This window comes from Mrakia frigida, assembly GCF_051309035.1.
Source record: "Mrakia frigida strain ATCC 22029 unplaced genomic scaffold BDY24scaffold_31, whole genome shotgun sequence".
In the NCBI taxonomy this organism is placed as follows: domain Eukaryota; kingdom Fungi; phylum Basidiomycota; class Tremellomycetes; order Cystofilobasidiales; family Mrakiaceae; genus Mrakia; species Mrakia frigida.
Genome location: NW_027481250.1, coordinates 185,189 through 207,483, shown reverse-complemented (window position 1 = coordinate 207,483; position 22,295 = coordinate 185,189). Strand labels below are relative to the sequence as shown.

Here is a 22,295-nt window from a genome sequence, read left to right as displayed (position 1 = left end):
TCTTGACTCTCCGAAAATCAGAGGATCGAGACGCGTTGTGAGAGGTCGAACGAAGTCATCTCGCGTCGTGCTCCTTGCTCTTCGTTGTTTTGAAGTCTGCTCGAGCCTCATTGAGAATCTTTGCAAGCTGCTTTCCAGCAGAAACTTCTCTGCTTTCCTGATCCGAAATTATGGTCGCGAAGGAATAAATCTCGAACGAAAACGAAAGAGGTGAGCTTCAACCTTCTCCCTCCTCTGATCTCCCCGCCAACCGCATCCGTCTCGCTTCTTCAACCTTCCCTTCCTTCTCCTCCTCCTCCTGAACTTTTCGCTCCTGGACTTCTCTCTTTCCCTTCAACCTCGACTACTTCATTCTCGGCAGCCTTTAGAGACAGCCTCGCCTTCCCACCATTTTCGCTTCCCCTCTAGCTCACCAACCCAACCACCCAACGATGGCTTCAGCTCCCCCCGCGAAGACTCCCACAGATCAGGACTTTTCCTCAACAACTTCCAACCCTGTGAGTTCTACTAGTCATCTCTATGCGTCTTTTGGTCTCTCGAGGAGGCTAGGGAGTTGTCGATGTTAGTGGTGGCAAGCTCAGGGAAGGTTGGAGAGCGAACGGAAGGGAAGGAGGAGGCCGGGGAGAGGGAGGAGAGAGAGGAGGAGTTGGGATGGAAACCATCTCGCTCCTCGCTCCTCCCGGCATCTTCTCTCTCTGTCTTTAGCTTCTCTGAGGATGTATAGGGCCTGATTGCTTCGAAGGGAAGAAAACGAAGCTACATACAGGACGAGGAAGGATTACCTTTCAACCTGAGACCAAACCCAAAGCTGACTTCCAAACTCCAAACTCTCCTTCCTCTTCCTTCCTCGCCTCCCTTCGCAGCTCAAGAAGTTCAAGCTCGTGTTCCTCGGAGAGCAGTCTGTCGGAAAGGTCAGTCTCAGCTCCACACTCACGCTGTCTTCTCGCAGATGGAGCGGTAGAAATCGTCCCTCTTTCGGAACACTTTGTGCGACGGAGACGAGGCCGGAGTTGACCTTGACCTTCCCCTCCTTTCCTCGCTTTCGCTTCACTTTTCTTCTTCCAGACTTCTCTCATCACCCGATTCGTGAGTCTCTCCTCCCTCTCTCTAGCTTCTCGTGCGTCTGAGCAACTGGCTGACCACCTCGAACATCTCCAACTCGCTGCAGATGTACGACACCTTCGACAACACCTACCAAGCTACCATCGGAATCGATTTCCTCTCGAAGACCATGTACTTGGAGGACAGGACCGTTCGACTGCAGCTTTGGGATACCGCCGGGCAGGTTAGTACCTTCTTCTTTTGTCAGAGACGGCCTTGGGGAGCTCAGGACGTGGGCTGGAGGAGGTTCGTGAGGGAACGAGTCGAAGGATGGGCTGGAACGAGCTCTACGTCGACACTGCAGCTCTGTAGAGATCTCTGTAGACCCGGAGGCTGATCTTCATATCGATCTCTCTTACAGGAACGTTTCCGATCTTTGATCCCTTCCTACATTCGTGATTCCTCGGTCGCCGTCGTCGTCTACGACATCAGCAGTACGTCTGCCCTCTCCTGCTTGACTCCCTCCTTTGATCAGCAGTCGTACTGACCTTCACCTTCATCTCACCTTTTCAGACCGTGCCTCGTTCGTCAACACCACGAAATGGATCGACGACGTCCGAAACGAGCGAGGAATGGACGTGATCATCGTGCTCGTCGGAAACAAGACTGATTTGAACGACAAGAGGTGAGCTTCAACTTCTACTTTGATCGCTACAGAAGACCGAACGCCTCTGGAGTCAGCTCTATAGTATCGTCGTCCCGTTCTGACTTTTACTTTCGATCTTTGATCGCGTTCAGGCAAGTCACGCCCGAGGAGCTCGACAAGAAGGCGAAGGAGCTCAACGTCCTTTCCATCGAGACCTCTGCCAAGGCTGGTCACAACGTCAAGAGTCTGTTCAAGAAGATCGCCATCGCGCTGCCAGGAGGAGAGCCCAAGGATGGAGCTGAGGGAGCTGAGGGAAACGCGAGTGAGTCTTTGATCTCAATCGAACAACAAACACGACTTCACGTCTCCCTCCTCGTCTCGAACTTTGTTCTGACCACCTTCTTGCCTATCTTCCTCTTCTCCTTCTCCTCTCACAGAGATCGATGTCTCGACCACGAAGACTCCCGACGCACCAGAGGCCTCCGGATGTGCTTGCTAGAGAGTCCTCTCGTTCCTTCTCTCGTTCTTTCGTCTTTACAGCTTCTTTCTGGTTCTCGCTACACCTGGCTTGCTTTTCTTGGTCTTCCTATACCCATCGCTTACACTCTAGTCTACTACGTTGTCGTTTCCCTTCTCGCCTTTTTGCGCTCGCTCGGTTTCAAAGTAGTCCACGTCCTTCGCCCCGGTCGTTTTCCGGTACCGTCGGTATTTCCGTTCTCCATCTTACCATGTTTCACATCCGCAGGGTTTCTCAATAAATAGTGTGGCGATCCTGAAGATCCGCTGAGAAAATTAACGATCCGGTCGGGAGGTTTCGTCCATTCAAGTCGGCTCGATTCTCTCTGGGTCGGACGTGTTCGTCGAGCGCCTCCCAACCACTTCAGCATCTTCCCTCCCTTCTTTTCCGACCTGGTCGAAAAAGGGCATGCATACCACGGACGTCCATCCATATTACCCAACCCTTTAAGAATCGACTACTCTTCTCTGCTCCCTTTCACTTCTTCAGCCACAACCTTTGCGGACCCGTCGAGCTCAATCCACGTCCCTCCTTCCCCATCCATCCCTCCTTCCGCGTTCGCTCCTCCTGATTCGACACTCCCCTCCCTCCCTTCGATGCCTTACGACCCCATCCGGGACTCGTCTTCCTCCTCCTCGTCCAAACTCTCGCCTACGACTCCCAACGGAACGGTCTATACGAACCCTCTGGAGTCTCCTTCCTCCTCGTTTCGACCTCTCTCGTCAGGTTCAGGAGGTTCGCATCCACCACCGTTTGAATCCTCCTCGACAGGAGAGGGCACCGTCTGGAGTCCTGCTGGTACGAGTGGAGGAGGAGTAGCTGTCGTGGCAGGAGAGACAGGAACAGGAGCGGAGAGAAGGGGAGCTCCTCCTCCTCCTCCTCCCACGAAAAGGCTCTCGCTCTCGATGTTGTTGAACGACAACCAGAAGGAGGAGAAGGAAGACGCTTTGGTGGATATGGAGGCAGCAGGGAGACATCCTTCAACTCCAAGATCATCCAGTTTCCCAATCCTCCAGTCTTCTTCAGCCCCTCCTACATCGTATCGAACGTCACCTTCAGGTCACCAGCTTCCCCTCCCTTCCTCCTCCTCCTCCTCCTCCTCGTACCCTCCTCCTCCCGCCTTCGGTCCTCGTCGAACTTCCAACACCTCCACAACCAGTCACGACTCTGTAACCGTCCACTCCCCGTCCTCCGCTCCTCCAGGATTCACCGACGCTCATGCCATGCCAGCTTCCAACGACACCGCGTTCGTTATGGACGCGGTCGTCCCTTCCATCAAGAGGAAACGAGACTCGCTCACCGTCGACGGAGCAGCAGGAGCCAGGAGGAAGAGTTCGACGAGCTCGGTAGCTTCGAGATCGTCGTCGGGAAGGAACAGTTCGATCTCAGCAGAGGCAGGCTCGTCGTCAACGTCCTCGGATCCCAAACGTCCTCCAGGAGCGACCAGAAAGGACTCGTCTTCGTCCTCGACGACTTCAGCCGTTTTGACCTCGGTCCCTCTCCCACCACCACCACCTCATCATCTCACCCAATCCTCTTCTCTCCGATCAACCATCCTTCAAGCACCCTTCGAATCACCTCCCTCAGCCCTCCTTCCTCCAGCTCCCATCTCTCCTCACACTCGACAACCCACTCCCACTTCTTCCTCCTCAACAACAACGTCTTCCTCCCTCCCTCAGCACCCCAGCCACCTCCCACCTCGGCCAGCAGGAATCTCACCCACAACCTCCTCCTTCCCACCTCCACCTCCTCATCACCAACGAAAATCTGCTTCGGCAGCCAACGTTCCTCCCTCCTCGCCACCTCACCCTCCTTCGTCCATGGCTCCTCCTCCTCCTCCGTCTCCTCTCGACCCTTCAGCGCCCAGACGAACCTCTTACGCTCCAAGGAACCGAACCTCAGCACCGAGATCCGTCCTCGTTCCGCTGTCGAGAGAGGAGTACAACCGATGGAGGGAGCATCCCGAGCAAGGCTCGCAGAATCCGATGAGAGGGAAAGGGCCTCCCAAACCGAAGGTGTCGAACGGAGGAGGAGCAGTGAGCAGCTCGAGCTCGAATGGTTCGCACTATCCTCCGCCGAGCTCGGCTGGACCGTCGAGACCGTCGAGTAGTGCGGGACCTGTGGTGGCGGCAGTGGGTGGAGGAGGAGGGAGGGAAGAAGGAGAAGGAGAGAGCTCAGGAGGGCTGGTCTCGCCGACGGGTGTGCATGGCAAGAGGAGTGGAGAGTTTGAGGACGGGTCTGGTGGGGATAGGAGGAGGAGACTCGATGGAGCTGGTGGTTACGTGAACGCTGATGTGGCCAAGGTGGCAGACCATTGTGAGTTGAGCTTTTCCCATCGAAGGGAAGGAAGGAAGGAGAGATTTGTTGAGCTTCGACCTTTTCCGCTGAACTCTTCGTTTCTCTCCTTTTTCTTCTTTCTCTTTCAACAGACAACGCTCGTCCTGAAGTCGGTCGAGAGAACCGTCATCTCTCCCCTATCATCGGCCTCAAGAACTTCAACAACTGGGTCAAGTCGGTTCTGATAGGGAAGTTCACTCGTCCTGGTCCTCCGCCCGATCGAAGAGCTCCTCCCCAAGGCGTCGTTCTCGACCTCGGATGCGGGAAGGGAGGAGATCTGCTGAAGTGGAACATTGCTAGGGTGCAGCACTACATGGGGTTCGGTGAGTTCTTTGCGTTCTATCTTTGGTTTCGACGACGAGGAGAGACTCACCTCGTTCTCTCCTCCGCCTTCTCTCCTTTCCAGACATCGCCGAGGTCTCCGTCAGTCAAGCTTCCGAACGAGCTCGAGGGATTAGGAACCCAACCTTCAGTTTCGAGTTCTACCAGCTGGATTGTTTCGCCGTTCGTTCCTCTCCTTCCTTCCCCTCCTCGTCCGAACCAAGCGCGTCGATCTGACCCTTCGCCTCCCTCTCGTTCTCTTCGCCCTCTTCCAGGAGGCCATCACCAAGATCATCCCCGAACAACGACTCCTCCAGTACCCCATCGACGTCGTCACGATGCAGTTCTGCATGCACTACGCTTTCGAGACGGAGGAGAAGGCGAGGATGATGCTCGACAACGTTTCGAGATACCTTCGACCTGGAGGAACGTTCGTTGGGACGATCCCGAACGCTAAGAAACTCATGTTAGTTGACTTCACACCAGCTTTTGGTCTCTCGTTCTATTTGCTGACCTAGCTTCGGGTTTCCCTTGGTTTTTTCCTTCTTTCAAGCGAGAATCTCCAAGCCATCCCCGAGGACGCGGAACGACTCGCCTTCGGAAACGAAGTCTACGAGATCAGCTTCGACGATCGGGAAAACTTCCCCATCTACGGGCATCGCTACTCGTTCTTCCTGAACGACGCCGTCGAGGACGTGCCAGAGTACCTCGTTCACTGGGACAACTTTGAGGCGTGAGTCCTCTCCCCTCCCTTTTCCCTCCCCTCCACTTTCCCTCCTCTCCCTCCGCCTCCACGCCCCCTCTTTTCATTTTGCATCCCCACCGGCACCCCCCCGCCTCGTTTTTTTTTTTTCATTCCGTTCGCGTCCTCCCGAGAACTGACCACTTCCGCCTTCTGTTCTCCTTCGTCGTCGATCGTTTTCGTCTGAAACCAGCCTCGCCGGCGAGTACGGTCTCCAGCTCATCTACCGGAGGGAGTTCCACGACGTGTTTGAAGAAGAGAGGGAAACCTCGGAGTTTGGACCGCTGCTCAAGAGGATGAAGGTCATGAACGAGGAAGGGGAGAGTGAGATGACGGAGGATCAGTTCGCCGCTGCTAGTGAGTCTCCCCTTCGAGCCTTCGGAGCTCTGTTGGTGCTCTTGCTGACTGTAATGGGTTGTTGTTTTGGGTTCAGATCTCTACCTCGCCTTCGCTTTCCAAAAGCAATAGACTGAACTAGCTTTTTGGCTCCTCTCGATCTTTCTTTCGTCTCGTCGCTTTTCGTCTCCCTCCTTCCCTCCTCCGCATCTCCTTTCATCTTTTTTGGGCTTTTTGTTTTGTTTTTCAGTTCACGTTTCTGCCTCCGTTATCATCCACACCCTGTATCGATATTCGAAGCTTCCTTCCCTTCCCTACTCTCTCTTTGTCCTTCAGCATCATGTCGTTCTTCTCCCTTGCTCTCTCTCGTCGACTCGAAAGCAATAAGGCATTTCTAGAAAGAAGAACAGCACGAGCACAAAGTAGGTATATTAAGGCTATCCGTCGATGACACGAACGTTCCCTCCCATGGCCGCTGCTATCTCGAAGGCGACGACTGTTTGAGGAGAGGAAGGACGAAGGGTCAGCGTGAGGACGAAGAGGAAGGAACGAGCGGGACGAGAGAGGGAGCGAACCTAGGAGGACTTGACCGATGAGATCGATGAGGGAGGAGTGTATAGGGAGTGTGTAGGAGCTGCAAAAAAAGCGGAGAAGAGGGTTAAGATCGCGGGGTTGGAAGGAGAGGGAGAAGAGGGAGACGCGACGAACTCAGGATCCAAATTCCGAGACCAGAAGAAGAGCGTCAATCGATCCGCCGTCCAGATGGAGATGAACACCTACATTCGGAAGAAAAGGTTCGAGTCAGCACGAGTTCTTCCTCTCGAACCGAAGAAACGAACGAGGACTGACCGTCAAAGCAAAGACCAACACGAAACTAACGACGAGCTGCCACTCTCCGACCCTCATCCACCCAGCAATTCCCACGAAGAGGAGGAAGAAGAGCTGTACGGGCAAAGCGATGACGAAGAGAGCTACGGCGATGGCTCTTGGAGCTGCTACGTCTGGTGGTGGGTCGGAGGGGTGAGGGACGAAATGGGGAGTGATGGGAGAGGGAGAGGTGTAGCCTGAGCCTGGAGCTGGAGAGGGAGGGTGGGCTTGGTGGAGGATAGTTGAAAGGCGAGAGGCATGAATGGATCCGACGGCTCCAGAGAGACCTGGGGAGCGGAAAAGAAGGTGAGCTTGGGACTTCGAAAGACGCGTCGAAGGAAAAAAAAGGAGACGAACCGGTGAGGGCGACGGCCAGGATCGCAAATCCCTCGTATTTCCCTACACACTGCTCCAGCACTATCCCCGTCGCACTACTAATCGTCACAGCAGCGAGAAGAGGCGTCCACCCGTCCCTGACGAGTCCCTTGACGTGCTCGTTCCGGAGCGTCGACCAAGTGAATCCTGCGCCGGCGAGGATGAGGAGAGGGAGGAAGACGAAGGGGACGGGCGTGGCGATGTAGGGGAGAAGGATGGTTCCGACAATACCGAGGATGAAGAGGGTGACGAGATCGGAGAGGCAGGCGGCGATGGGGGTGGAGATGTTGTCTGTTCGAAACCGACGCGAAAAGGGATTCGATGATCAGGACTTCGAGTTCGATTCGAGAAGAGATCTGAGACAAAAGAGCAATAGAGACAGAGATTTTGACGAACCTGGATTTATCCGTAACCTTCTACACAGTACGACCAGCGCACTGATGAAACTTCCCAAGATGCCTCCGCTCAGACTCGTCGCCAACATTCCCGTCACGAGGATGAACAAAAAAAACACTCCCGGAGGAGGAGTGAAACCTTCCTTGAAGGTGTCTATGTATCCTGCGTCCGGGTCGTCTCCTCGTTCGAAAAACATCCCAGCGAGAGCGATAGTCCGTGAGGAGGGAGAGGAGGAGGTGGAGTTGAGACGATGGAGAGTTGCGTTGTAGTAGACGGACGAAGGGTCGTCCGAGATTCGATGAGGCATGGTGAGACCGAGGAGGAAGGATAGGCTGCAGGCAAAGAAAGGCGAGCGTGGGTCAGTCGAGAGCAAGAGAAAGACGCGACGAAAGAGAGGAGTAGACTAACATCGCTGCGAGGAAGGAGACTGCGAGGGCTTGGAGTTGAAGAAGGGAGAGCTGGCCAAGGATGAGAGACCGACGAGTGGGACGAGAGTCGAGTTCTCCGATGTTGGCCTGAGGAGAAGACGAAGGGGGAGAGAAGGAAGGTGTGAGCTCTTCTCTCAGGGCTGAAGAGTCCGACTGAAAGTCATGACGAGGGAAGGAAAGACGAAGCTCACACTCGTACTGAGTCGAGCTCCCAGACACATCTCGAGGTTTCCCTTCAGGTTGGCGATCACTAGAAAACACAAAATAGTTTCCAGCTCAGCGAAAAGAAGGAGCGGAGGTCCGGAAAAGGAGGAGGGACGAACTCGGGTAGAGGATGAAGAGCTCGTCGACACGCTCGAAGACCCGCCAATGGGAGAGATGTTCCAGGAGTTCTCCAGTGAAAACCAGGCCCTGTAGAAACGAGTTCGGGTCAGTCTACAGACTGAAAAAGTATTAGAAGTGTTGTAGACTCACGAGTAAAGTGAGCATCAGAGTCGGCGTCGTCTTTTGAACGAGAGGGAAGGAAGGAGGAGAGGTCAGCTCGGAGCAACCGATGAAACCCGAGCTTTTTCATCACTCACCTCGTACATCATCTCCCTGATCTCTGCCCAAGCTGCCTTTGTAGGTCTAGTTACTCCGAACAAACCAGGAGCGTCTCCTCCTATGGAAGCTTCTCCTCTAGCTCTTCTTCTCGAGAGAGTGTCGAGCTGGCCGTCCAATCGTCCGCCAAGGTCCTCCATCTCGTAGAGAAGGCCATTCCCTTCAGTCTCGTCCTCTCCAGCTTCGTAGTCTCCATAGTCATCTTGAGGCCGACGACGATCTTTAGGTTTCGTACTTGGAGGAGGCGTGGAGGAGGGGAGAGGAGGGTAGGAGGGAGGAGGGAAGGAGTGACCGTCGGATTCCTCGTCCTCGTCTTCTTGTTGACCTTCTGTCTGAGAAGGGTTGGGTCTAGTTGCTCGAGGTTGCCGTCTATTACTGAAGGGAGGAGGACCGTCTTCGTTGTGAAACTTGATGATCGGAGACATGACCGTTGGGAGGAGAAGGGAAACAAAAGAGAGAGCAACCAAGGAGAAGGAAGCACGAGCTCAACCTGCCACTAACCTGCCCTCCAGCGTCGGCCAGTTTCAACCTTCTTCCCTCCCCCCCGACCATCATCATCAAAACTAAAACAACTTCGACTCAACTCTCGCTTCTCATCGGCATGATTTCTACTTCTACTTTTTCTCTTGATGAGCTCCTTTCCCTCTCGATCATCAGACAGAACGTGAGCTCTACCTCAGCTCTGTGTAGATTCGAATCGAAAGCTGACTTCGTCTTGTTCAGCTTTTTCCTTCAGGCGAGAGCGGGAAAGAGGTTTGCATGGAGTCAGGATTCGGGAGAACGAAGATCGTTCCTTGATGAAAAGCCCCCGTTTGGAGGGAACGAGAAAGCTGGGCATGTTTTAAGAGATGTAGAGAGAGGTAAGCTTGGAGTTCTTGCGAAGGGAAGAAGAGGTACAAAGAATAGGTCGTCTCATCGTCGAAAGAAAACAGACGCGTCGTCCAGGGCATTCGTTCAGCAGAACTTGTCACTGGAGGTGGGAAACGAGGTGGAGATGAAGGTCAGCGTTTTGGAAGGAGTGAGAAAGGAAGAAAGAAAAGAAGAACGAACCTCTTCAACTTCGACCTTCGATCCAGCAACGCTTCGGACAACCGACCCTCCTCCCTCGCCTTCTTGAGCTGAGCGACGAACCAATCAACAAGATACCCAATGTCAGCTACAGCTCACGCATGAAGATCCCTCCATTTACTCTCTTGAGCATCGACAAGCGAAAGCAGAGGAACAGCGAGGGCGAGGGAAAGGAAACGAAAGCGACGGACCTCTCTCTTCGACTCAGCGCTCACAACCAGCTTCCCTCCTCCGTAGGTATGCCTCAGCTTCGTAAGCGCAACCTCATCAAGCTCCTCTTCCATAACCCGCTTTCCTTTTCCCTTCGCACCTCCCTCCTCAGCCTCGATTCGAGCCTTCTCTCGGAATCCAGCCTGAACTTTGCAGCGGAAGGACTCGGCGAATCCGATGGTGGGAGAGTCACCTCGGAGGGTGAAAGATCCGGTTGCGGTTTCGGAGATGGAGAGGAAGGTTCCGTGGCTGGTGAGTGGGAAAGGAGAGTGTCGGAAGGGAGAGAGAGGAGAGGGAGACGCGTGGTGGGTGGTGGCGAGGAGAGAGAGGAAGAAGGAGGTTGAAAGAAGAGGAACGAGAGGTCAGCGACGTTTGGAATTTGCGAAGAGGCTGCGTGGGTGCGGATGAAGAGAATAACTCACGTTGTTTCGAGAGCGAGGAGGTTGGACTCGAGGATGTGAGGAGTGAAGCTCTCGAGCTGACCTCGACTCTCGGAAATCGCAGAGACCTAATTCCAGACCAAAACAGAGATCAATTTCGGCTTCCTACGAGCTCGGGAGCGGAGTCAGAGTCGAGACTTACCACTCCGAAACGATCGCAACCCAGGAACATCCCTGAAGCCGTCCTCAAGTTGATGACCGTCGCGCCAGAGAGCTTCGAGACGACCCAGACCGAGTCGATTCCTTGAGGTTCGTACGAGAGAGCTGGAGGGAAGGAGGAGCTGGAGTCTGATTGCTGAGAGGGTGAAGGTGGAGGCAGAGCGACGGGGATGACTCGAGATCGGATGGCGTCGTACTGGAAGGAGGAGGAGAGGAGGGAAGGAGAGGTGAGCTTGATCTCGAGAAAGGGAAGACCAAGAAGGACGAAAGTGAACTCACCGAGATGCAAGATGGAGGATCTGTAGGAGCCCAGATGAAAGTAGGACCTGTGACTTCGGTGGGATCCTCAGGGAAGACCCAAGCTGATGAACGAGACGAGACGAAAGGCAGGGAGGGAGGAAGGGAAGGAGAAGGCTGCGTCGGTCAGCTCCTCTGTTGGTCCTCCATCTCTCGACACCCAAACGAGCGAAGATATGTATAGGACGAGATCTACTCACCTCCGGGATCTGCGATCTCTGCTCTCTTTTTGCTCTTGTGCTTTGAGCTGGAGGATCCCCCTCCTTCGTCGTCTGAACCTCCCGTTTCGCGAGCTCGTTTCGTCTTCTTGACCTTCTTGTCCCCCTTGAAGGACAGCTTCATGCTTTTACCCTGAGAAAGCCGAAGTAACAAAAGGTCAGCCCAGCGTACGACGAGAGGAGGAGGAGTATGGACTCACGCTCATGTTGAAATAGAAGAATGGGGGAGGAGGGTGAGGGGTGGAGGGAAAGAAGAGCGTTTCGACAAGCTGACCTCTCTTACCCTTCGACGCCATCTTCCTTTCCTCCTTCTTTTCTCAGATCTCTTTCTCGAATCCCATCTTCTATATGGAGCCATCAAAGATCATCTATTGCTCGCTCAGGCTTCACAAAGAGCTGGGGACAGGGTCAAAGCTGGCCCTCCGTCCTACCCTCCTTCTCGTTCTCGACATCCTCGAATGCTTCCTTGGGAGATGCTCCAACACATCTTCTCTCACTGCGACCAACCTACCCCCTTCGCTATCTCGCTCGTCTCGTTTGGGTGCTGGGAACTCGCTACCAATCTTGTACCAGGAGGTCGAGGTCATCGACCTGGACGGGCTCGCTTCGTCGTGAGTTCGACTCTTCTTTAGTCCTGTTCCCTGAGACTTTCGTTTGCGTGTAGGGAGATACTAGGTTTTTCTTCTGAAAGAGCGGAAGGCGAGCCTTAGGCTGACTTCTCGTCCCTTCCCTCTCTTCAGGAGACAGTCCCCTCCTCCCCTCGTCTGCAACAAGCGACTCCTCTCCTCTCTCGGATCCGATCTCTCTCCATCTTCATCACCGACTGGGATCAATCCAACTTGCTCACCTTCAATGCTATGTCATCGTTTCTTTGTGGGAGGAAGGAGGGAGAGAAAGGAATCGATGCCGTGCGTCGCGTCGTCCCCGGGCTGGAGGCCGCTTAGCCTCCACTTCCCTCCTTCTCGAAACTCAGAAGCAAAACGGCTTCTCTCCCTCAACCACCATCATCAACTTTTGACTCTTCGCCCCAGTCTGAACAGTCGACCAAAACATGTCGAAGGTGATTCTCACAGGTGAGCAAACCTTCCTTGCTTCCCATCGCTCTCTCTTCCATCTTCTCTCCTTCAACTTCTTCTCGAAGAAGAAAGATCCTTCTGAACCTTGCACTAACCTTAACTCTACCGCTCCTTTCTCATCAGGTGCGACTGGAACTGCAGGAAGCGAAGTTCTTCTTCAACTCGTTTCGCATCCCTCCGTCTCCCAAGTCTCCGTTCTGTCGCGTTGTCCCCTCCCTCAAGAGATGCTCGACGCTCTCCCGGCCTCCAAATCAAAACTCCAAGTCATTCAGATGGAGGACTTCGAGAAATATACTCCTGAGGTGATGGAGAAGCTCGCCGGTCACTCGTCAGTGATTTGGACGCTCGGAATCTCGTCGCTGCTCGTTTCCAAGGAAGAGTACCACAAGTTGACCTACGACTACGCTGTACGTCGTCTCGCTTCTCACAGTCATGGACGGATTCAACTGATCTCTTTCTCCTTCTTTCACTCTAGGCTGCAGCAGCTGAGGCGTTCGCTCCTCTCTCTCCCGACTTCAAGTTCGTCTTCATCTCAGGCTACTCGGTGAGCTGCCTCTTTCCCTCTTCTTCCCTTCTTCCCTCATTCTGACCCATCTATGATGTTCGCTCCTCCAGACCAGTGCGTATAACCCAAGTTTAGGGATGCGAGTCAAAGCAGCGACGGAAACCAAGATCGCGTCCATCCTGGGTTCGTCGAGAGCTTTCTTCTTCCGCCCCGCCTTCATCTACCCTCCGACTCGACTCCCCGGCCTCCGACCTAGAGCTTCAGCAGAACTCACGGCCGACAAGTGGGCGTCAACGCTGGAGAGATGGGCTGGACCGAGCATGATGTGAGTTTGATCGATCTCGCTCGACGTCGTCCTTTCCTTCTTCTCCTCTTTCCCGTCTTCGCTTTCTCGTCTGCCTTCACTGATTATTTTATCAACGAATTTAAATTGCCTAATCCAGTGTTTCTACTCCGGTGCTCGCCAGTGCCTTGATCAAGACGGCGCTCGAAGGAAACAACGCGGGAGGCGTGAAGGCGAAGATCTTCGAGAACCGGGCGATTCGAGAGCTCGGAAAGGATTTCACGGTCCCCATTTGATAAAGCAATACTTCTAGATAATAAGATGGAAACGTGATGTGTAGCTTTGATCCATTGCCTTTCTCGTGCAAGGCCTTCTCGACTCGAAGGCGTGCATCGCGACGCGTCTCATTGCTCGCTTCTCAGGTAGTACGGATCATCGAGGTCCAGCGAAGAAGAAAGAAAAGAACGCACTCAAACTGGCTGCAAAAGTTTAGACTCGGCATCGTAGCTGTCTATCGCAAACGAAGAGGGGGAGACGAACAGAGGCCCGTCAACGAGAGCTCTGCCTTTCCTTCCATCTCTTCTACATCGATTGAAGAAGTGAAAGGTCATCATCATGTTCGTTAAAGCGTCCCTTAATCCCCCACTCTAGTAGCATCCCAGATTCGAGCGTCGTCGTCCAGTCCTAGTTGGTCTTCTTCTCCTCCACCTCGATCTTAGATCTCCAAGCGACGGGGTGTTTGTTGAACCCAGGCCAGGATGGAACGACGATCTGGGAAACAACGAGCAGGAGAGATATGAAGGTGAGTCTCTAGCTGAGGACGAGAAGGGGAGCCATGGCCACAAGGAAGGAGAGAGGAGGGGAGAGGAAGACGAAGGGGGAGGGGAAGGAAAAGGCGAGTCGAGCTCACCATCAGAGTGACGAGAACTCCCGTACCAAACGCTCCCAGCAGGACTCTCAGGTCTTTGGTGACTATCCCGAGGATGAAAGAGACGATCTGTGAATATGAGAGGGGATGAGAATCAGCTTTTGAGAAAGAAAGGGAAGGGGAAAACGGACGAACAGCAGATCCAGCGAGACCAAAGTGAGAAACGACCTCAGTTGTCTTTTGCCCTTGAAAGTCCTGCAAAAGGGGGCGGATCAAGTCAGTTTTGTTGCAGAGTAGAAGAGGGGATGTATCCGTACAATCTGTCCTTCGAGAGAGCTCTTGATCTTGTCGATGAGAGCGGACATGGTGAGCGTTTGAAGGGAAGGAAGCGAAAGGGAGGAACAGATGGTTTCAAGCTCACTCCTCCCTTCTTCCTCAAACGGCCACCGTCAAAAGAGAAACTTTCTTCTCGAGAGCCCGCCCAGCTCCTTCTTTCGACCTACTCCCACTCCGTCTTCCTCGAAGGAACCTAGAGTCTCATCCCTGTCTCAAACCGATGGCCTCTTTCTCCTCCTCCTCCTCTCGTTCACCTCACCATCGCCTCCTCCTTCTTCTCCTTCCTCTCGCCATCCTCCTCCTCCTCACCCCAACCCCGACGCTCGCATCTTCAGGAGATACCTCGCCACTCTTCAAGTTCTGCATATCGAAGTGCATCCCCAAATGCGAGCCTTCGCCGACGTCCATCACCTCGTCGAACGTCTTCCTTCGAGCAACCAGATGGACGTGCGAGGACGAGTGCAAGTACGACTGCATGCGAGTTCTCACAGATAAGGGCGATGGAGGGACGGAGCAGTTCTATGGCAAGTGGCCCTTCAAGAGGTTAGTCTCGCATCTGAAACGAGAAGGGGAAGAAAGGGAGGGAGGGAAGGAGAGTTGAGCTCGACGTGTTTCGAAGAACCTTCGAACTGACTCTACTTCTCTTCCTCTTTCATTCCTGACTTCGTTCTACTTAGGATGTTCGGGGTTCAAGAACCAGCTTCCGTCGTCTTCTCGCTCATGAACGGATACATGCACTGGAAGGGCCTTCGCGAACTTCGTCGTCGGATCCTCCCTGGCAACCCTCTTCGAACGCTCTACCTCATCTTCGGAGTCCTAGGGGTCAACACCTGGGTCTGGTCGACAGTCTTTCATACCAGAGGTAAGTTTGTTATATCCTCTTGGAGCTCTTGGACCGATCAGTGGTAATAGCAAGCCAGGACAAGCTGAAAGGTCGAGACGAGAGTCACCATTCTGACGTCCCTCTCCTTTTCTTCTCGCCCACTCCCTTCAGACAAGCCCTGGACCGAGAAGGCCGACTACTTCTCAGCAGGACTCGCCGTCACCTACTCAACTTTCCTCGTCTTCGTCCGGATATGGCACTTCTACCCAACTTCCTCCTCCACCTCCTCCTACGCGTCGACCAAACCCTCCTCCTCGTCCTCTTCAGGATCCCTCTCCTATCCAACTCGGTTCAAACAACTTGCCGCCTTCTTCACCCTCATGTTTATTGGTCACATAACTTATCTCTGTAAAGCTTCGTCGTTCGATTGTAAGTCGTTCTTCGTCTCTCCCTTCTCTTCGACGCGTCTCCTCGTCGCTCGTTCTGACTTCGTCGTCTCGTTACGTTTTGGTCCTTCAGACGGCTACAACATGTTCTACTCTCTCACCCTCGGTCTCATCCACAACGTCCTTTGGATCCTCTTCTCTCGACCTTCCCTCCTCCCTCTCTTCCTTCGCCCCTACCTTCGGATCCCTCAAGCCTACCCTTCTTCCTCCGCCGGTCTCCCCACCTCCTCCCATCCCCTCTCCTCTTCATCCTCCTCCAAGCACCAACATCAACAGCAACCTCCCCAAGTCTCCTATCCCCTCTACATCTCCATCCTCTTCTTCCTCGCCGTCTCGTTGGAGTTCTTCGACTTCCCCCCGTTGGGAGGAGTGTTGGACGCGCATTCGCTGTGGCATCTGGCGACGGTGGGGATTGTACCGCTGTGGTATTCGTTCTTTAGAGAGGATGCAGGGTGGGTGGGATGGGAAGGAAATGGGAGTGGTGGAGCTTAGATGCGATTGAAGTTTTTAGAGCATGGGAGTTTCGAGTGACGAGAAGAAGAAGGAAAGACGAGACGCGTGTCTGTTCGAGCGACGGGACTCCTCACCTTTATACCGCTCTCACTTTCTCTTGAGCCACTTTCTTTGTAGTTCAGAACGAAGGTTTGAGGGAGAAAGGCGAAGAAACAGCTCGCCCAGCCTTCTGCCAACGGTACTTCACCATCGATCTTTCATTCCCTTTCAAGCAGCCTGAACAGCATAGTGGTCTAACACACCAGCTTTGTGCAATCGAAAGCTTATGGTTCAGTAGCAGATCATCCTAAGTCCGCATTCCTACATCTGAAGACGAGAAAGGGGAGAGGTCGTGGCAGGGGATCACCGACTGAAGTCGACGAGCGGCTGCTCAAGTTTCACGACGGTGAAGCTGAGTGGTTTCCTTTGGTTCGCGGGTTGAAGAGGCGGGGAGTTGAAGCGGCGCTGGATCGACAAAAAAAGGGAGAGAAGCTGTCGAGTCGGTTGGGATTGGAATCGACGCGTCTCCCACGCCCGAAGGCTCGTTTTCGCTTTCTTTCTCGTTCTCCTTCTTTCCTTTCCTCCCACCCGCAAACTGAGCTTTCTTCAGAAGTATTCTTTGCGATCCGGAAGAGTGCTTGTTCGTCTGGAACACTCGAACGACATCGACTCTCCCGACGCGTCCTCGCTCGCACTCGTCGAAGAAAGAAACGAGAGAAAAGCTACATCGATGAGAGTGATCTTCAAACTAGATTCAAGGCGAGAGCGAAAGGAAACGAAAAAAGTAGAAAGGGGATCAATTCAATTGAGGAGAGAAAGGAAAACAGTCGACGTGAACGAAAACGAGGGAGACAAAGGCGACGAAAGAAAAGTAGAGCGAGAGAGAGACGTGAGGCATGTTGAGTGAGAAGGGAGGCGCACACAAGCGAGAGAGATATAGAGCAAAAAAAACGATGGTGTTCTGGTTTGGTTCTGGAGAAGAGACGAGAGTAGAAGTTAAGGGGGAAGGGAACGAATGGGAGAAAGGGTTGTAGGAGAAGGGTGGGGAAAAATGCAAGGATACAAAGGAGTAAAGAGAAAGGGTAAAAGAGAAACAGTACTACCAGAAACGAGAAGAGATGAAAACGACTAAGAAAACGACTCCCTCCCTCCTCTCCGAGCGAATGGACGACTACGAAGCCGGTGACGATCCCAACCTTGTTCCAAGCGCCTGTCCCTCGAGCGATCGATGGTTCTGTAGATCCCTGAGGACTTGAGGATCAAGAGGGAGAGCACTCTTCCTACGGACGTGAGGCGATTGACCTGGCGACGAGACGGGAGCGTGGGATTCCGAAGGGCCTGAACCTGCTGAGCCTGAGGGTCCTGGAGACGACGGAGAGGCGACGACGGGTTCTTCCTCGGGAGGAGGCTGATCCCCTTGAGGGATGAGTTCGGTTCGGTCGACGGGTGCCTGCGAAGAAAGGGAACGAAGAGTCAGCGAACGGGTCGAAGAACGAAACGAAGACGCGTCGAAGCCTCACCTCTTCCATCTTGAAAGTCTCCGAAGCGAACGACTCCAATCCGATGTTGTTGTGAAGTTCCAGCGAGACGTCGGTCATGTCCTCGTCCTCGGGAGGTGGAGGTCGAGGAGGAGGAGGGGTCGTGAGAGCTTTGGGAAGAGGTCCAGTCGCTCCTGAGGCTTCTCGGTTCTTGATCGCCGTCTCCTTGAGAGCTTCCCACTCGTCGTATCTCGTCTGAGCCTTCCGTTGTTCTCTATAAGAGGTGAAAAGACGGATGAGGAGGAGAAGACGCGTCAGTACGAAGCTCGACGCTGAGAACAGCTTGAGAGGATCGAACGAAGAAGGAAAGAAAGAGGAACTAACTGTTGACGAGCGAGCTTGAAGTTGTTGGTGCACTCGTCGAAGAGGGTAGCGTTGATCTCCATGAAGAGCTTGAGAGCGTTGTAGACCATTCCGTGGATCGTTCTGAGAACGGGTCGAGAAAAGGAGGAAGGGTCGGGGTCAGCTTCGATTCAAGACAACGCGACGACCTCGTTCGACGAGCGTTCCGACTAGTCGAAGGAAAGACGAGAGGGAAACATATGAAGAGAAAAGAGCTCACCGATTCCAATGAGCCTTCGAGTTCTGGTAGAGCGCAGGGAAGACGATGGGGAGGATGACCGCGATGTTGTCGCCCATAAGGTTGACGATGTACTCGTTGTTCCAGTAGTACAGAGCCCTCTCCGCGACCTGAAAGTGTTGAGAGTTGATGCACCTAGCGAGCTGCTGGAACAACGGCACCTGGATCTTCTGGAACTCGACGGCCTCGATCACGTCCAAGATCTCCTCGACCTCGTTCAGGTACATGACCTCCTTTGGACTGTTGACCTTGGGCCAGTACCGAAGAAGACCTAGGAGAACCTCCTCCGTGAGAGTAGCGTCCTTCTCGAGGAACTGGACGACGCAGTAGGCGAGTTGAGGGTGGTAGAGAGCGAGGGATTTGGCTTTGTGGAGAGGGATGAGGGCTCGAGTGAGGAAGGTCTTGTGCTCCTCCTTGAGAGGGAGAGCGAATCCGTTGATGATGGATCCGAGGATCTCGAGGAGTTCGGCGATTCCGTTGTGTCGTTCGGTCTCGTAGACGAATTGGAAGAAGACGTTGTTGATGGATCGACGGATGAAGGCTCGGAGGTTGAGGAAGCGACCGTAGATTCGATGAAGCGTCGTCTTGAGGAAGTCTCGTTCTCGGGGATCCTCGCTGTCGAAGAGTTCGAGGAGCTGGGAAGAGAGAGGAAGGGAAGGAAGGAGGAGGGGAGAGGTCAGCTTCGTCAATTCGAGCTCGTCGACTCTCGTTCAATCGAGGGCTCCTGCTTCTCCAACCGCTCCTTTAACGACATTGGAAGAAATGAAAACTCACTTGAAGAACGAAAGGCTGATCGATGTACTTCTTCGCTGTGTTCATGTTGAAATCCGGGCACTCGACGAACCGAAGGAAGAACTCGTAGACGATTTGGAGATGAGGCCAGGCGAGTTCGAGAACGGGCTCGTCCTCCTCCGGATCGAAGGCGTCTCCTGTAGGATTGACTTGAGGAGGGATGGATCGGAAGAGGTTGGAGGAAAACTGAGAGGAAGGAGAGAGGGACGAGAGCAAGGAAGGTCAGCTCGATGCGTCGAGAACGCGTCCTCAATCGATTGAATCAGCCTCACCATGGCGACGACCTCTGGGTAGACCTGCTCCGAAATGACTCCTCGTTGAGTGGTGATGTACTCGAGCATCTCGTGAAGAGCCTGTCCCTTGATGCCCTTGCCCTGAAGGTCCGAGCTGGCGTCGTTGAAGTCGAAGACGACGGCGCACTGCTGAAGCTTTCGGATGAAGAGCTCGGTTCGATCCGCCTGCGACACCTCTATAAGACCAGCAGAGATGAGAAGGGAAGAAGGGTCAGCTTCGTTTCGGCTATCCTCCAGCAGCTACGATTCAACTCCTACTCCAGCGTCCAAACCGAGGTCGAGGGGAAAGGATCGGAGAGGAGGGAAAGGAAAGAGCTGAACTAACCGTTGAACCCAGGCAACTTCTCCAACTCGACCCTCTCCGTTACGTGGAATCTGCTACTCCTCTGCTTCCTAGGCGTCTTCCCAGCGATAGGGATCGTATCCTTCGCTCCTCCTCTGAGCCTTCCCAACGATCCACTCGGAGGACCTCCTCCAGGGATGCCTCCAGCTCCTCCAGCTCCAGCTCCAGCCGCATCAACGGCCATATCCGACGACGACGAGACTACTACGACGGGAGGAGCGGGAGAGGTCTTGTCGTTGGTAGGAGCGGATGATTTGCGTTCTGGAGTGGTAGGAGGTTGGGCTCGAGAGGAGGACGCTCCTCCTCCGACGACGAGAGAGGAGAGGGAAGCTGCTGCTGGGGAAGGAACTGCTGGGGAGGAGGTGGAGATGGGATTCGAGGCTGAGGCAGTTCCATTGGAAGGGAGGGGAGGGACGGGTTTGTTGCCGTTGGTAGCTGGGACGGAGGAAGGGACGATGGGTGGAGTGGGAGAGGGAGATTTCGGTTTGGAGCCGTTCTGATCGCTCGAGTTCGACTTGGTCCGAGAAAGCTGATGGGGTGAAAAGAATAAGAGGAGGTCAGCGAAGGGCTCTGAGGTTGACGAGGAAGGAAGCGGGTGGGAGGGAGAATGCGAGGAGATCCGACGGAGGGGAGAGGAGGTGAAGGTGCGAAGTGACGTCCAATGCATGCTCCGAGACATACAGCTCCTTTTTCTACCGAATAGAACCCTCCTCGTCTTCTGAAGTTGATCTCTAAGCTGATGAGGTTCTATCTCGAGGTTGAGCTCAAGAAGGAACGTTCAGCGAAGGGAAAGTTGGCTGATGGGAGCTGTTCGCAAACCCCGCTCTCTGTCTCCTCCTTCCTTTGCTCCACCTCGCTCCTCCGCTCATCTTTGAGAGAAGGAAGGCACGACTCACAAGAGATTTCTTCAGCTGCTTCTGTAAAAGGGCAAGCAAAAGAATGGGAGAGGATGGTCAGCGAGTGTAACAAACAAGAAGGAAAGAAGAGCATGGGAGAGCAAGGTGTTGGGAGGAGAAGAGATCAACTCCCTCCTCTTTCCCCTCCCTCTCCATGCCTCTGCCCCTCCAAGAGCTGAAAGCGCATACACAGACTCTTCCAAGCTCCAGCTCAAACATAGAGCTCGTCTCGAACAAGAGAGGGTCTCGTGGGGAGACCAGCGTCAACAAATCGCTCGCTGCTCCGCGACGCCTCCCTCCTCTACTCCCTCCCTCGTGCTCCATCGTCATGCTCGTCTTCCTCCCAAACGAGCGTATGCAGACCTCCTCAACGGTGAAAAGAAGCTGAACTAACCATGATTGTTCGCTAGTCCGAGATGAAAGAAAAGAGCGTCGAGGTTGAAGCGTAGGAGAGTGAGGAGGAGGTGTGCTGTGGGGTCGAGGGAGGGAGAGAGGAGAAGGGGAGGAAGGAACCGTGTATCTGAAGAGCGAAGAGTTCCTCGGTCGATCTGACTGAGTGGAATGTATGCGCCTTGGGTGGAGAGGGGGTCGTCGTTTGGGGAAGAAAGAAGGGAGAGGGGAGGGAGAGGGAGAGGATGGACGTTGGTGCAAAGGAAGCTGACCTCGACCTCTTTACGATTTCCTAATCGAATCTGCTGCCGAGTTTGTATTCGCTTTCTAGGGGAACCCATCTCCTTCTCTCTCCCCAAACCACCATGCCAGTGAGCAGCTTCTTTCTCTGTTTTTAGACTGTTTATACATGTACTGACTCTCATGCTTCCTTCCAGGCCTACCATTCTACTTTCAACGAGCTCGAGGACGTGAGGATCGTAGGAAACACCTCGGTCTTGCCCATCAAGTCCAAGTTCAGAGGCCCAGCTCCTCTCGGTGAGTCTCTCCTTCTCTATACAAGACACCAGCGTCGTCTTCAACTCCTCCTCTACATATTCATTCGAACTACATCGTCGCTGACTTCCTTCACCATCGTCCCTTCCTTCCTTCTCCAGCGGACTCCTCCTCCATCGACATCATCGACGAGACCCTGACCCTCTTCCGAGCCAACTGCCTCTTCCGCTCTTTCGACATCAACGGTCCAGCAGATCGTCTCCTCATCTACCTCACCCTCTTCCTCTCAGACTGTCTGTCCAAGATCACAGCCTCCAAGGTGGAGCCCTCGTTGAACGACGCAAGGAAGACGTTGACAACGTTCAGCCTTGAATCGTTCGCTCTTCCTGGAGATGCGACCTTCCCGCTGAACTCGATGTATGCGCCGCCGGGGAACTCGAGTGATGCAGGTGAGTGGGCTTTTCTATCTTATCTTCAAGAGTTTGGCTTGGTCGGGAGGATGGGGGAGGGAAAGGAAGGAGAGGAAGGGACGACGTCGACGCTGAAGCTCACACACTCCCCTTCCCTTCCCATCTCTCTTCCCTCTCCGTCCCTCACCTCAAATCCCATCTTCTCTCAGACCACCTCCGTCAATACCTTACCCAAGCTCGCCAGGAACTCGCCAGCAGACTTCTCGATCAACTCTACCCTCTGGATGCCGAGTGCGTTTCCTCTTCCTCCCATCTCGCCCTTCCTTCCTTCCCTCTCGTCAGCTCGCACCTCGTTTGCTGACCCTCTTTCAATCTGGGCTATCGCTTGCAGAGGTCGTCCAGCAGCCAAACCAAGCAAGTGGTGGACGTGCTTCGCTAAGAGGAAGGGGTACGTATCCGTCTTTCTCTTGTTCGAAGCGAGCGAGCCAGCGAACTGGTTTCGGGTGTGGGCGTCGAGGAAACGACGCGCTGACTTCTCTCTTGCTTCGTGGACGCAGGTTCTGGGGATCGTGAATATATATAGTTGGACGTTGGTTGGGTTTGGGAGGGGAGTGGTGGGACAGAAGACGGTGCGGCGGTGGGCTGAACTGCGACGAGAGGGAGGGAGTGACAGGGAGGAGATGAGATTGCACTTTTTACTGCTCTAATTTTTCGGTTCGGTGGGAGAGAGA

The 22,295-nt window shown here is 54.0% G+C and overlaps 10 protein-coding genes across 10 annotated transcripts; 6 read left to right on the top strand and 4 right to left on the bottom strand.

The window, feature by feature from the left end:
• The first annotated feature begins 3 nt into the window (after positions 1-3).
• On the top strand, positions 4-2,520 carry YPT6 (Rab family GTPase YPT6). The gene is made up of 8 exons (XM_076636262.1): positions 4-497; positions 864-911; positions 1,066-1,086; positions 1,169-1,285; positions 1,463-1,535; positions 1,615-1,726; positions 1,840-2,009; positions 2,125-2,520. Exons 1-8 carry the CDS (start codon positions 432-434, stop codon positions 2,184-2,186), a joined length of 669 nt encoding a protein of 222 aa, XP_076493849.1. The 5' UTR covers positions 4-431; the 3' UTR covers positions 2,187-2,520.
• A 572-nt stretch (positions 2,521-3,092) lies between these two features.
• Positions 3,093-6,326, top strand: BDY24DRAFT_398986 (mRNA capping enzyme-domain-containing protein). Its single transcript, XM_076641761.1, has 7 exons — positions 3,093-4,520; positions 4,634-4,864; positions 4,948-5,045; positions 5,138-5,328; positions 5,416-5,595; positions 5,798-5,961; positions 6,038-6,326. The coding sequence occupies exons 1-7, from the start codon at positions 3,110-3,112 to the stop codon at positions 6,070-6,072; spliced, it is 2,310 nt and encodes a 769-aa protein (XP_076493848.1). The 5' UTR covers positions 3,093-3,109; the 3' UTR covers positions 6,073-6,326.
• A 1-nt stretch (position 6,327) lies between these two features.
• On the bottom strand, positions 6,328-9,076 carry BDY24DRAFT_398981 (uncharacterized protein). Its single transcript, XM_076641760.1, has 11 exons — positions 8,588-9,076; positions 8,481-8,510; positions 8,330-8,417; positions 8,198-8,256; positions 7,987-8,093; positions 7,579-7,910; positions 7,165-7,473; positions 6,790-7,094; positions 6,649-6,716; positions 6,516-6,574; positions 6,328-6,436 (listed from the first exon to the last, which is right to left on the bottom strand). The coding sequence occupies exons 1-11, from the start codon at positions 9,029-9,031 to the stop codon at positions 6,378-6,380; spliced, it is 1,860 nt and encodes a 619-aa protein (XP_076493847.1). The 5' UTR covers positions 9,032-9,076; the 3' UTR covers positions 6,328-6,377.
• Positions 9,077-9,495: 419 nt separating this feature from the next.
• BDY24DRAFT_398972 (FRG1-like family-domain-containing protein) lies at positions 9,496-11,233 on the bottom strand. The gene is made up of 8 exons (XM_076641759.1): positions 11,199-11,233; positions 10,981-11,131; positions 10,763-10,845; positions 10,467-10,679; positions 10,307-10,392; positions 9,866-10,133; positions 9,657-9,724; positions 9,496-9,576 (listed from the first exon to the last, which is right to left on the bottom strand). Exons 1-8 carry the CDS (start codon positions 11,202-11,204, stop codon positions 9,561-9,563), a joined length of 891 nt encoding a protein of 296 aa, XP_076493846.1. The 5' UTR covers positions 11,205-11,233; the 3' UTR covers positions 9,496-9,560.
• Positions 11,234-11,456: 223 nt separating this feature from the next.
• BDY24DRAFT_417774 (uncharacterized protein) lies at positions 11,457-11,942 on the top strand (the record flags this gene model as incomplete). The annotated part of the gene is made up of 2 exons (XM_076643769.1): positions 11,457-11,609; positions 11,739-11,942. 2 exons carry the CDS (start codon positions 11,457-11,459, stop codon positions 11,940-11,942), a joined length of 357 nt encoding a protein of 118 aa, XP_076493845.1.
• Positions 11,853-12,952, top strand: BDY24DRAFT_398970 (uncharacterized protein; the record flags this gene model as incomplete). Its single annotated transcript, XM_076641758.1, has 4 exons — positions 11,853-12,071; positions 12,198-12,481; positions 12,550-12,618; positions 12,690-12,952. Coding segments are annotated over exons 1-4 (589 nt in total), but the record flags the coding sequence as incomplete, so codon positions are not given.
• A 501-nt stretch (positions 12,953-13,453) lies between these two features.
• Positions 13,454-14,099, bottom strand: SPC1 (signal peptidase complex subunit SPC1). Its single transcript, XM_076641757.1, has 4 exons — positions 14,048-14,099; positions 13,926-13,985; positions 13,773-13,859; positions 13,454-13,633 (listed from the first exon to the last, which is right to left on the bottom strand). Exons 1-4 carry the CDS (start codon positions 14,093-14,095, stop codon positions 13,547-13,549), a joined length of 282 nt encoding a protein of 93 aa, XP_076493843.1. The 5' UTR covers positions 14,096-14,099; the 3' UTR covers positions 13,454-13,546.
• Positions 14,100-14,286: 187 nt separating this feature from the next.
• Positions 14,287-15,827, top strand: PER1 (Per1p; the record flags this gene model as incomplete). Its single annotated transcript, XM_076637534.1, has 5 exons — positions 14,287-14,609; positions 14,744-14,928; positions 15,061-15,318; positions 15,409-15,549; positions 15,625-15,827. The coding sequence occupies 5 exons, from the start codon at positions 14,287-14,289 to the stop codon at positions 15,825-15,827; spliced, it is 1,110 nt and encodes a 369-aa protein (XP_076493842.1).
• Positions 15,828-17,522: 1,695 nt separating this feature from the next.
• RTS1 (protein phosphatase 2A regulatory subunit RTS1) lies at positions 17,523-20,920 on the bottom strand. The gene is made up of 6 exons (XM_076636261.1): positions 20,664-20,920; positions 19,356-19,902; positions 19,010-19,206; positions 18,720-18,923; positions 17,928-18,580; positions 17,523-17,791 (listed from the first exon to the last, which is right to left on the bottom strand). Exons 1-6 carry the CDS (start codon positions 20,664-20,666, stop codon positions 17,620-17,622), a joined length of 1,776 nt encoding a protein of 591 aa, XP_076493841.1. The 5' UTR covers positions 20,667-20,920; the 3' UTR covers positions 17,523-17,619.
• ARC18 (Arc18p) lies at positions 20,913-22,268 on the top strand. Its single transcript, XM_076641756.1, has 6 exons — positions 20,913-21,030; positions 21,097-21,196; positions 21,316-21,603; positions 21,774-21,855; positions 21,956-22,012; positions 22,122-22,268. The coding sequence occupies exons 1-6, from the start codon at positions 21,025-21,027 to the stop codon at positions 22,135-22,137; spliced, it is 549 nt and encodes a 182-aa protein (XP_076493840.1). The 5' UTR covers positions 20,913-21,024; the 3' UTR covers positions 22,138-22,268.
• Positions 22,269-22,295: the final 27 nt, after the last annotated feature.

Coding starts and splice junctions, on each gene's coding strand:
- BDY24DRAFT_398972 (XM_076641759.1), bottom strand. Junction 10,846..10,980: donor AGAGATCGCAGATCCCGGAG/GTGAGTAGATCT, acceptor CTCGTTCATCAG/CTTGGGTCTTCCCTGAGGAT. Junction 10,134..10,306: donor CTCCTCGCTCTCGAAACAAC/GTGAGTTATTCT, acceptor CCCACTCACCAG/CCACGGAACCTTCCTCTCCA.
- ARC18 (XM_076641756.1), top strand. Junction 21,604..21,773: donor GGGGAACTCGAGTGATGCAG/GTGAGTGGGCTT, acceptor ATCTTCTCTCAG/ACCACCTCCGTCAATACCTT. Junction 21,856..21,955: donor CTCTACCCTCTGGATGCCGA/GTGCGTTTCCTC, acceptor TATCGCTTGCAG/AGGTCGTCCAGCAGCCAAAC.
- RTS1 (XM_076636261.1), bottom strand. Junction 18,924..19,009: donor ACCCAGAGGTCGTCGCCATG/GTGAGGCTGATT, acceptor CCTTCCTCTCAG/TTTTCCTCCAACCTCTTCCG. Junction 18,581..18,719: donor ATCAGCCTTTCGTTCTTCAA/GTGAGTTTTCAT, acceptor CTCTCTTCCCAG/CTCCTCGAACTCTTCGACAG.
- BDY24DRAFT_398981 (XM_076641760.1), bottom strand. CDS start 9,031: ATGTCTCCGATCATCAAGTTTCACAACGAAGACGGTCCTCCTCCCTTC. Junction 8,257..8,329: donor GCTCTTCATCCTCTACCCGA/GTTCGTCCCTCC, acceptor TGTGTTTTCTAG/TGATCGCCAACCTGAAGGGA. Junction 7,474..7,578: donor AAGGTTACGGATAAATCCAG/GTTCGTCAAAAT, acceptor GGTTTCGAACAG/ACAACATCTCCACCCCCATC.
- SPC1 (XM_076641757.1), bottom strand. CDS start 14,095: ATGTCCGCTCTCATCGACAAGATCAAGAGCTCTCTCGAAGGACAGATT. Junction 13,860..13,925: donor TTGGTCTCGCTGGATCTGCT/GTTCGTCCGTTT, acceptor TCATATTCACAG/ATCGTCTCTTTCATCCTCGG. Junction 13,634..13,772: donor GAGTTCTCGTCACTCTGATG/GTGAGCTCGACT, acceptor GTTGTTTCCCAG/ATCGTCGTTCCATCCTGGCC.
- YPT6 (XM_076636262.1), top strand. CDS start 432: ATGGCTTCAGCTCCCCCCGCGAAGACTCCCACAGATCAGGACTTTTCC. Junction 1,286..1,462: donor TTTGGGATACCGCCGGGCAG/GTTAGTACCTTC, acceptor TCTCTCTTACAG/GAACGTTTCCGATCTTTGAT. Junction 2,010..2,124: donor GGGAGCTGAGGGAAACGCGA/GTGAGTCTTTGA, acceptor CTCCTCTCACAG/AGATCGATGTCTCGACCACG.
- BDY24DRAFT_398986 (XM_076641761.1), top strand. CDS start 3,110: ATGTTGTTGAACGACAACCAGAAGGAGGAGAAGGAAGACGCTTTGGTG. Junction 5,046..5,137: donor ACCAGCTGGATTGTTTCGCC/GTTCGTTCCTCT, acceptor GCCCTCTTCCAG/GAGGCCATCACCAAGATCAT. Junction 5,962..6,037: donor GGATCAGTTCGCCGCTGCTA/GTGAGTCTCCCC, acceptor TTTTGGGTTCAG/ATCTCTACCTCGCCTTCGCT.